The sequence below is a fragment of the Oncorhynchus masou genome, chromosome 11, assembly GCF_036934945.1.
Source record: "Oncorhynchus masou masou isolate Uvic2021 chromosome 11, UVic_Omas_1.1, whole genome shotgun sequence".
NCBI lineage: Eukaryota > Metazoa > Chordata > Actinopteri > Salmoniformes > Salmonidae > Oncorhynchus > Oncorhynchus masou.
Window position 1 is genome coordinate 33221235 of NC_088222.1, and position 15810 is coordinate 33237044.

The 15810-nt window shown below is 39.5% G+C and overlaps 1 protein-coding gene across 1 annotated transcript in view; it reads left to right on the forward strand.

The window, feature by feature from the left end:
- Positions 1 to 6419, forward strand: part of LOC135548561 (spectrin beta chain, non-erythrocytic 4-like) — a 31054-nt gene extending 24635 nt beyond the window's left edge. Inside the window, exon 19 of the mRNA XM_064978303.1 lies at positions 179 to 6419. Coding sequence (XP_064834375.1) covers positions 179 to 535 — 357 coding nt within the window. The 3' untranslated portion in view covers positions 536 to 6419. The remainder of the gene's footprint in view (positions 1 to 178) is intronic.
- The last annotated feature ends 9391 nt before the right edge of the window (positions 6420 to 15810 follow it).

A 15810-nucleotide genomic window follows, 5' to 3' on the forward strand; every position in this document is an offset into this window, starting at 1 on the left:
TGCTTGCTCTTTGGGGTTTAGACCGGTTAGCTACAAAGCACTTTGTGAACTCTGCTGATGTAGAAAGGGCTTTATAAAATAAACTGATTTTGATTAATGTATTGATACAATTACTAGTCTTGCTTCGTGGTTTTGTAGAATCCCTAACATTCCTATGTCTCTGGGTGCACTGTTGCAGGAGGACCTGAAGGCTTGGGTCACTAACATCACCACCAGTATAACTGAACACGAGGAGATCGCCAAGTGGGACAAACCCACGACCTCGTCCACAGATCCCGACCGCTCGGAGAGGAAAGAGAAGTCAGAGGGTGACGCAGATGCCAGGTCAGAGAGATCTGAGATGGGAGGAGAGGTGGAGGAGGAAGAGAGGTCTGAGAAGGGAGAGGGCTCCGAGAAGACAGGCGAGGGCTCCGAGAAGACAGGCGAGGGCTCCGAGAAGACAGGCGAGGGCTCCGAGAAGGCAGACACGTCGGAGAGGGGTGAGATGGCAGAGGGAGGGGCAGGGGGCTCCAGCACGTCAGGGAAGAGCAAATGATCCCCGCTAAGTGGAGGAGTGGACTGCATCCAACCATCTGCCCGCTCCATCCTAACATTACCCTAAGACACCAGACGGTGGTGAGCAGGCGAGACGGAGGGAGAGTGTGTGCATTTTTGTGCATATCTTCTCTCTCTTTCTCTCTCTCTCTCTATATCTCTCTGTCTCTCTCTCTCCCTGTGACATCCTGAGGCTTGTGTCCTTGGACTACCTAATGTTAACTGTGACAGACTGATCTTTCAGCCCCTATCCCAGGCAAAATACATCAATGCTTGTATTGCATTTTGGCCCTTGCTGGTAGGTTGGAGGATGGTGGAGATGAACCAGCGCCACCGTGTGGTCACAGGCATTCGTCACAGTCACAACTCATTGATAATTTATCTCTTGGATTCACAGCATCTCTCAGTATATATATATATATAATATACCTATGACTGACTATGTAATGCTCTAGAAAAACCCAAGCAATGGTGAATGAAATGTCTCACAATATTTTGAAAACGCTTTTTTTCTGAAGCAATATACTTTTTTATTTCTTCTCTATGTTTGAGAGAGAGGGAAAGGAGACAAGAAACAGTTACTTATTATTAATTATATGATTGGTCACATTCATCATCAGCTTGTTTCCAGCAGGTCAGCAGCACCTTAAACACTTTCAACACATCTGTGTATACTCAGCATATTGACATTTCAAACTCACCTCATCTCTATATCTGAGTCATGCTGTCATGATGGAATGCTGGTATTACCTATGTGTGTTAATAATGGAATTGATCAACACACGTGTTTCTCTTCTGAACTTTTGGATTAATCGTGCACAGGCCCATGGCATGCCAGGAATAAAGGTGAACTAGGGTTGCCAACGTAAGCAAAACTCAATCACCCCCAAGAGTCTATTTGAGGAGGCAATGCCAAACTTAACCCACTTGTAGTGCCAGGCCTGTGTCTACATCTCACTTATTAAATCTAACCATCCATGGCATGACATTGTATAGTGCACCTTTTACTTTAATGAAAAGTAATGTTCTTCATGGTCTTGAAGTTGACCAGTTCTGAAATGAATTTGGCTGTGCAATAATTTAATCTAAAGGAAAGTACTGTGTATAATGCTAACATCATGGTATAATTCTGGGATCCTGAAGAACGTTCTAAAGGCTTCTCTTCGGGGATCTTAAACTCTCCCCACATGAAGTATGGTGATAGGAAGATATGTTTTAATGACAGAGCAGAGAAAGTTCCCCACATTAGAAGCCCAAGTCAGACATCCTTCATGCTTCTTTCGAATTCTATTTGATCTGAGACAAGAAGCAGTATAACCTCATTGCTGTTTTTATTATATTACTGCAATATTTTTCATAAGGGTTGTAATTGTTGCACTAGTGAAAATACAATAGTAACATCAATATTAGATGAACCTCAGAGTATATTATTAACTACTTCTCCCTCTCTGTTTTCTTTCACTCTGAGTTGAAACCAATAGAAAACAATTGTCAGTCAGAGGGGATTTATCTAGTCATGAAATTGTACATAAGCTACATGGCCAAAGGTATGTGGACAAAGGCTCCTTAGTGGTGCAGTGGTCTAAGGCACTGCATCTCAGTGCTAGAGGCGTCACTACAGACCCTGGTTCAATTCCAGGCTGTATTACAACTGGCAGTGATTGGGAGTCCCATAGAGCGGCGCACAATTGGTCCAGCGTTGTCCGGGTTAGGGTTTGTGTGGGGTAGGCCATCATTATAAATAAGAATTTGTTCTTGACTGACTTGCCAAGTTAAATAAAAGGTTAAATAAATAAAACTGCTCGTTGAACATCTCATTCCAAAATCATGGGCATTAATACGGAGTTGGTCCCCTTTTTGCTGCTATAACAGCCTCCACGCTTCTGAGAAGGCTTTTCAGTAGATTGCGGAGGTTACTTACATCTATTCAGCCACAAGAGCATTTGTGAGACCTGGCTCGCAGTCAGCTTTCCAACTCATCCCAAAGGTGTTCGATGGGGTTGAGGTCAGGGCACTCTCTGTGCAGGCCAGTCATGTTCTTCCACAATGATCTTAACAAACCATTTCTGTATGGACCTTGTTTTGTGCACGGGGGCATTGTCATGCTGAAACAGGAAAGGACCTTCCCCCTACTATTGCCACAAAGTTGGAAGCACAGACTTGTCTACAACGTCATTGTATGCTGTAGCGTTAAGTTTTCCCTTCACTAGAACGAAAGGGCCAAGCACGAACCGTGAAAAACAGCCCCAGACCGTTATTCTTCCTCCACCAAACTTTACAGTTGGCAATATGCATTGGGGCAGGTAGCGTTCTCCTGGCATCCGCCAAACCGCAATTTGTACGTCGGACTGCCAGATGGTGAAGCGAGTCCAATGGCGGCGAACTTTACACCACTCCAGCCGACGCTTTGTATTGCGCATGGTGATCTTAGACTTGTGTGCGGCTCCTCCGCCATGGAAACCCATTTAATGAAGCTCAATGAAGTTATTTAATTTAATGAAGTTTTTGTGCTGACTGCATCCAGAGGCAGTTTGGAACTTGGTAACGGACAGACGATTTTTATGCACTACACACTTCAGCATTCAACGGTCCCATTCTGTTAGCTTGTGTAACCTACCACTTCGCGGCTGAGCCATTGTTGCTCCTAGACGTTTCCAATTCACAATAACAGCCCTCACAGTTTACCGGGGCAGCTCTAGCAGGGCAAAAATGAGACAAACTGACTTGTTGGAAAGGTGGCATCCTATGACGGTGCCACCTTGAAAGTCACTGAGCTCTTCAGCATGGGCCATTCTACTGCCAATGTTTGTCTATGGAGATTGCATAGCTGTGTGCTGGATTTTATACACCTGTCAGCAACAGGTGTTGCTGAATCCCCTAATTATCAAGGGGTGTCCAGTGTCCACATACTTTTGGACATGTAGTGTATCTTTGAATGTTAACCAATAAATTCTATACTCTAATTAACAGAGTTCTATGTACTGAAGTGGGTTAAGGTTAAAACATTTCTCTTAACTCCACACAAATGAAATGGGGAAAACTCATCAGTCAATTACGATATTACTGTTTATTCCATTTAAATGAAAATATGCAGATTAGGAGTCATCTTTCAAAGGATATATACACCAATATCTAGTTACATTTTACACTTTACAAGGGAAAAGAGTGCTGGACAGGTACATTTGTTGTGTATTTATAAATGTGTGTATTTCAATTAATTGATCATACGGACTTGATACAGACAGTTTTTTCTATTAGTAGCTGAATCCAGTCAGGCAAGTGAAATATTATGAGAACAGTCCTGTTGCGAAGGGTAGGTCTACAGACCATTTACTTGAACGGGTTAAATGGCTTGAATGATAACAAAGAACTTGGTAGACTAAATGCTACTGTAGTTTATTTGTTAACTCTGGAGCTGATCAGTCTGGTATCCAGGCTACACACGTTTTAGCTGTGACTCTTGGGCTGTGACTTCAAAGCTAAATACAACCATACATCCCACTATTTTTTGTTTTTTGTTGCTTAAGCCTCGGTCATATTGGATGATTAATTATAAACATATTGACAAGAACATTCATAAACACAAAGAAAATGTAAGGTTAGTTAGTACTGTACAACTCATAAACTTCAACAGCCAGCCTAGTTTGACATTTGGTCGACTGTGTTTATTTTTTATGTCACTCTAAACTTCCAAGTTTCAAATAGGCCACTTTTTACAGATATGTTTTATCTGATTCCCAAATGCCCCATACCTGCCAAATCAAACATTACTGCTTAAACTGGTTTGTGTGTAATGTAGTTTTAGTTATAACCAAATATATAAAAAATATTTAAAAAATACAACCTTATTAAGCCTTATCCACAAAACAATGGAAATCAGTATTTTGAAAATGAATTAATTTAACAAAAGACACAATACAGACTGTACCATTTGACTCAGGATGCAAATACTGGCACTTATTGACCTTGGCATTAAAGTGTTATGACACACGCAACAGTCAGGACTCTAACTGCAGCTTGTTGATTAGACGCAGTTAACTTATTGGTAACACTTGAAAATGTCACAATATATGTGTTATGTCCTCTGTCACAACGTGGGAAAGAAACTTCAATTACAGTATAACAACAAACTGTCTATTGTAGGTGGTTATTATAGGTACCACACCATTCTATATTACAGGCTTTAAAAACTGATGGTACCTAAAATTGTTATCTATTTGTAGGCCTATAGCCAGTTGTTTTTAGTGTAACCTACTCCTCCGGAATTGAGCCTTTCATTGCAATACATATTAGTTAGTTAAACACTAGTAGCTGTTTCTTTTATTCTCCTCTGTGGAAGGAAAGATAGGCTCTACTTTGCACATGATGTATAGTTCTTCCAATATAATTAGAATGATAATTATATGGTTTTAATTCTATTCATTCCAATTCTATGGTTCCTCCATCTACATTCTTATCAGAGAAATCCCCATTGTCTTAGCACATCGATTCCGCCTGCACTGATGAGCGTTGCGTTTGGAGTGACACGATCTGACGTTAGACAATGAGAAATCCTGTCACTTCATGAATAAAACAGGTTAATGATACTACAGTACCTACCAAACAAACAAAAATACTACAAAACCTACTAAACCCACAGAAACAAAGCTCTTGACCTCATTGCTGGTGAGAAGTGTTTTTGTGATTTTGTGTTTTTCTTGTCTCAGATACAGTGTACCTTAATGATACCTATACTTTGCTGCTATGACATTTTCTCTATGTAAACCTCCTTACTTGCTGATACAAAATTGATATGAACATTGATGTATGCTTGACACAGAGGTGTTAAGCCAAGATTCTTTCTAAAAGTCAACATCAACCATCCTCCACAGATCACTAGACACATGATGCATTCTATATAGTAGTGGGAGTGAAGTTCCTGACATTGCAGCCATTCACAGTGTATAAAAATCAAAGTCAATTTACTTGATTGACTAGAGAAAGTTAAGAGATTCCTGTGTAAGGGATTAAACTCAGTATAAATAAATAAATAAAAAGAGAGTACCATTTTTGAGATAAGCTTTCATAAAGGTCCATTATCATGATTTTGAGGGGGTATACATACTGTCATTATAATACCTCATGACATAATCACCAATTAGCATAGGAAAACATTTATTAGAATTCATGGACTTAATCCATATGACCAGGTATGAGCTCCATGCTCCAATCTCCACGTCTTAATGCCTTTGTGCATTTAACCCCTGTAGCAAAATGTCATGTGTCATGATGATACACTTATATGGGCATAATGACACAGTTATGCATACACTTTCAACTAAAGTATTCCCTGTATTTAACTAAGTCATTTGATTTATTTTTTTGTAAGAAGAAAAATGCTGTCAGTGTCTTCCACACCTTGTAGTATTCATAATGCCATCTGGGGATAGTAACAGAACCACATAGCTCTGATAACCTAAGTGATTAAGTCAGTGATGGATGTCAACTGAAGGGCTGGTCTTTAAAAAAAAAAAGGTTTTCTGTTTAGAGTGAATAACGCTTCAGATCATTAAGCTTGAAATCTTTGCTTGGTACAAAATAAAAATGTTTTAGCCCTCTAATAGCAGATCAGTGAAAGGCTGAAACGCAGCAGTGCTACTCGCAGTTTTCAAGATGTGCAAGAGGAAACATGAATAATTGATGATGTGGAAGAGGAAATGTCATGCAACTTTTGTTTTGCACTAAAGCACTGCCCCATTGCACAGTGTAAAATGCTAGTGGTGACGCAGGGTCTATAAGAAATATACATGTATACAGTATTGCACAAAGTCTGCACAACTCAATGTAAGTATTTTAAGAATGTACATTTTAATTCTGATTTGTTTATTAAATAGACTGGAGTAACATCTGCCAATATCTGTCTGTTGAAATATGAAACATATTGTCTCATAAACTCTGTTCATCCCTTAATCTTGGCACTGTCATTTTTATGACTTATTATTATTGTTTGAATGGCACTCATTTACATGAAAATCATATGTTTTATGACACAATGAGCAAGAACTTCATCTGTATTGTGTTGTGTTAACCTCAAATCTAATTATTGGCTTTGATCATTGGTCCATTTACAGTAAAATGAGCAGACCAATTCTATATGGCTTCTATATGATGATACTGTATCATTATTTACTGCTATACTGTAGGTCTATGTTGGTCTTTGTGCTTCACCAACCTGCAGATTTCTTTCTGTACGTTGTCACTGCATCTCTGTAAATGATGCTGTTTTAGACATAACCACAGGCAGACAGGGAACTGTTGTTTAAGAAGATGCCCATGCACCACCTGTTTGTTATCGCCGCATGCCAGGCTTCAGACACACAGGCAGTGAAGGAGACTACCAATCTGTGAACTGATATGAAAAGGATATATGGATCTATTTCAAATCTGCAAATGGCATGGTATGAAACGGCAAATGGTTTATTAAGACTTTCTACTTGACAATGAGGTGTGACCAATGATGTATATAAATGTACATATATACGCATGCTGAAGGAAAATAGAGCCAATTTTGTTGGAAAGGAAAGGGTTAACACTGAGTTTTGTTTGGTGGTCTCTTCGGCGATAAATCTAACTAGCTAAATCAGCCATTGGCTAGTCCATCAGAAGCTAGATAGAAGGCATCTGCCATCTACTCTCTTTATGTAGTGTTGGGTTGTCTCGTCGTGATGTGTGTTTTCTCCTATATTTATATATTTTTTTAATCATTTTAATCCCAGCCCTCATCCCCGCAGGAGGCCTTTTGCCTTTTGGTAGGCCGTCATTGTAAATAAGAATTTGTTTTTAACTGACTTGCTTAGTTAAATTAAGGTTCAATTCAATTTAAAATGTAACTGTATTAGGTCCACATTTTGGAGTGACAGTGGAATCAACCAATCACATTTTTTTGACCGTTTTTACGAAGAATGTGGAAACTTCAGCCTTCTCAAAGGCCAACAGGTCACAGGAGCAAAAGATTTCCCATGGTCTAGCTAGCTATCTTTTGCTGAAAGACAGTTTGCAGCGGCAGCAGCAGGTGTTATCGAAGAGGATGTTGTTGCTAACTGTTAACTTCTCCCTTTTCAAGAATAACTTTCAACAATAAGTTAAGTATAAATGATCATCATCTGGTGAGTGGAACTGTTTTATTTTATTTTATTGGAGCTCGCTGATAGCCATCTCTTTGAAAATAACTTGTGTGTGAAACATTGATGCATTTAAACTTTTGGTCACAGGTTACTTTGTGCTAAACATTAAATATTTTCTGCAATGGGAAGTAATTATTGTATATTCCGATAAGGAAATAATTAGCCTAATGGTTGTGTTTTTGCATTCTTATGATTGGGACCTACTGGCTTATTATGTCTGAGTGAATGGTCTGCTTATCTTTAACATCACGCTGTGTGTGGCTGCTGTCTTTCCATCAGCCCTATTTAGTGGTGCTTGGAGAAGTGTGTATACTCTGATTTGGCAAACATTTTCCCTAACAGCCTGCACAACGAAAGAAAGGCACCATGTGTGAAAATTCCTATGTGTTTGTTATTTTTATTTTTCCTATATATTTTTCAGATTTGCATTCTCAAAATTCAACTTTTTGTTTTATAGAAAAACAATAAAAATGGCATGTTCTAAGTCCACAACAATGCTCAAACTACATCAGGAGACCATTTTGGAGGCCTGGGAAAAATCTACAAAAATATATTTTTGGGGGGTGGGGGGTGCTGAGGAGTTTTTTTGTAATAATAATGTATTCTTTTTTTGTTTTTGCTCAATCTAATTGGGTGGGCCTGGCTCCTCAGAGGGTGGGCAAATGGGGCATGATGACTGAATTGTGCATCACGAATAACTAACCAAGACTTCGGACTAAACTTTTTCAATACCTGGTTTGCATACCCATTGTTGCCTTAGTTAGCATTTACTTGTAGATATCATAAGTTGAAACGCCTTTCCTACATACCTGATAATTATGAGTGTTTTACTCCGCTGATCTCGGCTGGTCTCTGGAAGAAATTACAGGTCCTCACTGTCCGAGACCAAGTCAAGACCGAATACAACTGTATCCGACACAAGACCGAGGCACTCAAAATGTGGTCTCGATACAAGACTCCTACATCACTGGTAACTACCATGTTGTTTATCCATCCTCAGTTTTCTCCCAACAGAGCCATGAAACTCTGTAACTGTATTAAAGTCACCATTGGCCTTATGTTGAAATCCCTGAGCGGTTTCCTTCCTCTCCGGCAACTGGGTAATGAATAACTTCACCATGTTCAAAGGGATATTCAATGTCTGCTTTTTGTGTGTGTGTGTGGGGGGGGGGGGGGGGTAGATCAGCTTCCATCAATGTAATTGTCTGCATCATTTCCAATCCCCCAAATACTTTTGTAAATATGTCAATTATATACAGTACTAGTGGGAGGTTTGGATACACCCACTCATTCCAGGGTTTTTCTTTATTTGTACTATTTTCTACATGGTAGAATAATAGTGAAGACTTCAACACTGGGAAATAACACGAATGGAATCAGGTAGTATTACTAGTGTTAAACAAATCAAAATATATGTTATATTTGAGATTCTTCAAAGTAGCCACTCTTTGCCTTGATGACAGCTTTGCATACTCGTGGCATTCTCTTAACCAGCTTTATGAGGTAGTCACCTGGAATGCATTTCAATTAACAGGTGTGCCTTGTTAAAAGTTAATTTGTAGAATTTCGTTCCTTCTTAATGTATTTGAGCCAATCAGTTGTGTTGTGACAAAGTAGGAGTGGTTTACAGAAGATAGCCTTATTTGGTAAAAGACCAAGTCCATATTATGGCAAAAAGAGCTTAAATAAGCAAAGAGAAATTATAGTCCATCATTACTTAAAGACATGAAGGTCAGTCAATAAAGAACATTTAAAGAACTTTGAAAGTTTCTTAAAATGCAGTCTCAAAAACCATCAAGCGTTATAATGAAACTGGCTCTCATGAGGACCGCTACAGGAAAGGAATACCCAGCGTTACCTCTGCTGCAGAGGATAAGTTCATTTGAGTTACCAGCCTCAGATAATGCGGCACAAATATATATTTCACAGAGTTCAAGTGACAGACACATCTCAACATTAACTGTTCAAAGAAGACTGTGTGAATCAGGCCTTCATGGTCGAATTGTTGCAAATAAATCACTACTAAAGGACACCAATAAAAGAGACTTGCTTAGGTCAAGAAACACGAACAATGGACATTAGACTGGTGGAAATCTGTCCTTTGGTCTGATGAGTCCAAATTTGCGATTTTTGGTTCCAACCGCCGTGTCTTTGTGAGACGCAGACTAGGTCAAGATGATCTCCGCATGTGTGGTTCCCACCATAAAGCATGGATGAGGAGGTGTGATGGTGTAGGGGTGCTTTTTTGGTGACACTGTCTGTGATTTATTTAGAATGCAAGGCACACTTAATTACCACAGAATTCTGCAGATATACGCCATCCCAACTGGGTGGCACTTAGCGGGACTATCATTTGCTTTTCAACAGGACAATGACCCAACACACCTCCAGCTATTTGACCAAGAAGGAAAGTGATTGAGTGCTGCATCAGATGACCTGGCCTCCACCATCACCCAACCTCAACCCAATTGAGATGGTTTGGGATGAGTTGGACCACAGAGAGAAGGAAAAGCAGCCAACAAGGGCTCAGCATATGTGGGAACACCTTCTAGACTGTTGGAAAAGCATTCCAGGAGAAGCTGTGTGAGAGAATGTGTGCAAAGCTGTCATCCAAGCCAAATTTTACTCCTGAACGTTTTAGCCTAGCCATAAAAGGGGTTGAATACTTATTGACTCAAGACATGAGCTTTTCATTTTTTATTCATTTGTACAAAAAAAATCTAAATGTAATAAGTTTTAAATTCAGGCTGTAACACAACAGGATGTGGAAAAGGGATGTTAACACTTTCTGAAGGCACTGTGTTTATATACATAACTAAATATGTAAATATGGTTCATGAGAGCACTACAGAAAAGTTTGTTAAAGTCTGTAAGAGATGAAATTAAGTAATAATGGTTAATTCAACATTAAATGGCAATTTTAAGAAATGTCTACATGATAGAGGGGAAAGGAGTATTAGCATGTTGTACTGTTAATAAATGTATCCGGCCATAATCTGCTGTGTGTAACATGTACGCTGGGAGTCGGGAAGCAAGTACAGAGAGTGAATCATTTAATAAATAAACAAAACATGGAACATAACAAGAAACACGAAAAACACACAGACAAGAAACAGAATCAATAACGACCGAAGAAAGAACCAAGGGGAGTGACAGATATAGGGGAGGTAATCAGGAAGGTGATGGAGTCCAGGTGAATCTCATGAGTCCCAGGTGCGAGTAACGATGGTGGCAGGTGTGCGTAATAATCTGCCGACGTCAAGAGCCGGAGAGGGGGAGTGGGAGTACACGTAACACTGTGTTAGCATTCAGTAACATTCATTTAACTTTGTGAAGGCATACTATGAATTACCATTTACCTAGCAAATAATGCTAGAGTTCTCATCTATGGCGAAGCAATTGACATGCATTTCATGTTCTGGTGTTTGAGTTAGGCCGACAGACATGTTACTGTCTCACAGATCCAGAAGAACAAATTGCTGCATGTTTCATCATTCTAGCTCTGTAAGGGATCATTGAAGGTAGCAGGGTGCATCAGCTTATATACAGTCCTCAGTTCCATGCATGTTATTAGGCTCTCCAAGCATCTAAAAACCTAAAAGCACACAATACAATCAGATTGTCAATGTTGCACCAATTCTGTAAAAGACACAAAAATAATTGTCTTACCTTATGGTCAGTGGTGTGCCATCCACCCATGTCGTCCATTTCTATGTCAGACAGACCAATCCAGTACCTCATATCTTGGAATCCATTGTTAAATTCCTAGCATATTGGCAGAAAAAAATATATTGGCATACTGGCATCAACAGTCCCATACTTAGTTTCCCTCCTTTCTTTCTCTCACCTGTTCCTCTTTGCTGTTTATGATCACCAGGTCTGCTCCTCTCCTCTTGCAGTCCTTTCTATTCTCCTCCCAGGACTTAGTTTCAGTAGAGATGTAATACCAACTGGAGCCGCAAAACCTCCATCCCTGTCATACCATCCCTGTTGAAAAGCAGCATAATAGAGCAGTAGAAAAGTAGCACTCATGTCCATATTGACACAAGAACCTCTTAGTGAATTATCCATTTAGATATATAAATATTATGGTTGTTTAAGGATTCCAAGATGGTGAATCAATGACTTTACTCTTTCGCTATCCTTTTTCAGATAAAGTACAACTCACCTAGCACCAAGCAGTTGAAACTGATCTCTCACTTTAGTCATGATATCATAATTCGTCTTCATCTGGTCTATAGCTTTAATTAACTGGTCTCTCTCGTTAATATACGGGTCTCTCTCATTAGTCACGGCATTGAAACTGGTCTGTGCCTGGTCTCTCTCGTTAGACATGGCAGTGAAACTGGTCTCTAGTTGGTTTCTCTCTTTTAAAGTGACATTGAAAAGGGTCCGTAGCTGGTCAGTCTCTTCAGTTCGGTCTGTAACCAGTGTATCAGTGCAGAGTTGGCTCTAAGAAGAGAAGCTAGGATTTAGATGGCAGAAAGACCCAATGATTCATGAGCTGTTTGTTATTTTCAGCATTATATGTACAACTCCTTTATCTTTTGAAAAACATGCAGTTTAAGATTGTAGTTTGTATAATTTTCCTGACATTGAGTGTTAATTGTACAATGCGCAGCAGACCAAAGCTCACATGGACCAGTCTGTAGACTCTTCTCCCTGGCCCTGTATTCTCAGCTCCTGGGATGGTTAGGAAACAGCAGAGGAAGGCACTGAATAACACCTGTCTACTTCTTGACAATGACATTGACTGCACAACTAGCAAGGTAGTAACCTAATTTGTGTGGTCCCTAAAAACAAAACGCATCCTTATCATGACACATTATAACAGGTTATACATCCGTTTGTCCATGGAAGAGGAATTTAGCCTGACAGGATGTTAGGATGTTGGTTTGAATCCAACATCCTGACATCCTGTACAATGCAATTTGGATAAGCTCTCTTACCTGTTTTTTTCTGCCTCTGAATCATTTGCTGCAGTCTTCATGTGTATATCCTTTGTATCCTCGGAAATGTTTCCATGGTTCACATTGATTTCAGAATTTCCTGCTCTGACAATGTCTTCCATCTTTTGTGATGAAGTATGCGTGGTGACAGTGTGGTTCTCCACAATGGACAAGCTCTGTGATTGAGGAACTTATTTAAGCCAATTGAAAACAGGAAGCTGGTATATCAGGGACAACATTTAAATGTTTTTCTTATCATTATTCTTCCTCCTATATAGTGCCCTACCTTTCAGGTCTCAACTTCTGTCAAAGTTTTCATGTGGTTTTGGACCAGAGGAAAAGATACAGTGACCTTGTTGATATCTGTCAGTGTTTTGTGTATAGGTGGCAGAGAAGTCAGGTGCAGGAGAGTCAAAATGGAGTGTAAATGGAGTCTTTTAATAAATATCAACAGAACATGCTCCATAACACTAAAAGTACAGACATGAAAATCCATGGGTACGAGGACCTGTCACGTACCAAAATAACAATCTCTGACAAAGACATGAGGGGAAACAGAGGGTTAAATACACAACAGGTAATGAATGGGATTGAAAACAGGTGTGTGGGAAGACAAGACAAAACCAATGGAAAATTAAAAATGGATCAATGATGGCTAGAAGACCGGTGACGTCGAACGCCGAGCACCGCCCGAACAAGGAGAGGCAACAACTTTGGCAGAAGTCGTGACAATATCCTGGAAAAGTGATTGCCTCTCCATTGATGTTATACTTTATTGGTACCATTGCTTCCCAGCATGATAATTATAAGTGTCAAAAAACCTGTCATTCAAAGTAGTAGTAGACAGGAATAGAACAATTGTTGGGCTAATACAGTGTTATATTGTTTTAAATCCATGAGTGATGATTCATTGGAAGATGGTATTTACACAATTAAACCCTTTATAGCAATAGTTGTCACAAATGCTTTAGTAGGATCTAACCTGGCCTGGACCCCAAAATATCAAGCAGAAGCACAGTGGCAAGGGAAACTCCCTAGAAGGAAGAAACCTAGAGAGGACCCATAATCAAACATACAGTGCATTCTGAAAATATTCAGACCCCTTCCCTTTTTTCATATTTTGTTACGTTACAGCCTTATTCTAAAATAAATAAAATAAATCACCATCAATCTACACACAATACCCCATAATGACAAAGCAAAAACAGGTTTAGATTTTTTGGAAAATGTAATAAAAAAATCTGAAATACCTTATTTAAATAAGTATTCAGACCCTTTGCTATTAGACTCGAAATTGAGCTCAGGTGCATCTTGCTTCCATTGATTATCTTTGAGCTGTTTCTACAACTTCACTTGAGTCCCCCTGTGGTAAATTAAATTGATTGGACATGGTTTGGAAAGCCACACACCTGTCTATATATGGTCCCACAATGGCATACATCATTTTTAAATGGAAGAAGTATGGGACCACCAAGACTCTTCCTAGAGCTAGCCGCCCGGACAAACTGAGCAATCGGGGTAGAAGGGCTTGGTCGTGAATGTGAAAAAATAGCACATTCCACCTCCCACAATCCCATGGCGTAAGTGGAAACATGAATAATTGATGATGTGGATGATAAAAATGCATGCAACTTTTGTTAAGCACTTAAGTACTACCACTTTTGCACATTTTAAGGCCAGGTTCAGCAGTAACCCACGTTAACCGATAAACACATAGCTTATCATTGCTTTTGTTTAGGCAGTGTTGGAGATGTTACTGAGTTGGAGCTGTCAAGTCAGTGATCATCTGCTTTTATGGTCATTGTCACTGAAACCACACCCATCCTAATATCCCACCCCATTAGAAGTTCAAAACGAGAAAGTGTAGGCTATATATACACACTGAACAAAAATAAATGTAAAGTGTTGGTCCCATGTTTCATGAGCTGAAATAAGATCCCAGAAATGTTCCAAACTCACAAACTTATTTTTCTCAAATTTGGGGAACAAATCTGTTAATCCAAGATAATCCATCCAAACAAATCAAGATAATCCATCCACCTGACAGGTGTGTCATATCAAGAAGCTGATTAAACAGCATGGTCATTACACAGGTGCACCTTGTGCTGGGGACAATATAAGGCCACTCAAAAATGTGACCTTTTGTCACACAACACAATTCCACAGATATCTCAAGTGTTGAGGGAGAGTGCAATTGTCATGCTGACCGCAGGAATGTCCACCATGCGGCTGCATTGGATTTCTAAAAATGCAACTTGGTGCAGCCAATGGCAATGTCTGCGATAGGTATAACACTGGGAGGAGCTTGTGGATTTGACAGCTCCAATGAAGTTACACCTCCATAAGTGTGGGAAGACAAGACAAAACCAATGGAAAATTAAAAATGGATCAATGATGGCTAGAAGACAAGGTACAAATTAAATAAATCAAACAACGTTTCTGTAAAAAAAGAATACACAAATAAAACCGATCTGATCCCTACACAGGTTCAAGGAAAACCTGGGAGGGGGGGTCTTCCAGCTCCAGTACCCCTTGCAAGTCTTCAGATGTAACATCTTTTGAGTCCCAAAAACGTTTATGCCGCAGCCAGAATAATGTCCAGTTTTTCCACTTCTTTTAGACTTGTGCTGTACAGTTTATAACTGTGGCAATGAACACAACAAAGTCCACCTTTTTAACACACAGGTTATCTTTTGTCACTACAGGCTGTGGTGTATCCACTACCATATCTTTGAGAGCATCACTTGTTTTCTCAATTATTTTAATCGCCTCCTTATAGGAGATTCGATTGACCGCTCTAACATTTGCCACCTCAATTTCCTTCACCCTTTCTTCAGTATACTGTTCTTCAGTATACTGTTCTTCAGTATACTCTGTTCGTCTGCACACACTTGAATGAGACATGGTCAAATCCTTTACAATTCTTACACTGCAGTGGTTTGGGGGCGAAAGCTCTTACGGTATATCTTATATAACCAAGCTTCACATGTGTAGGTATTTGCTCTTCAGAAATACAATGAATCAAAATAAGGCCACTCCGGGTCACTCTGACAGACCACTTTTCCAAGTGCATACTTCACCATTTTCGACACCTCAAACGAGTTTCCCAAATATGCATCCTTACTCAACAAACACATCCCAAAAAGAAGTGATTCATAATCATT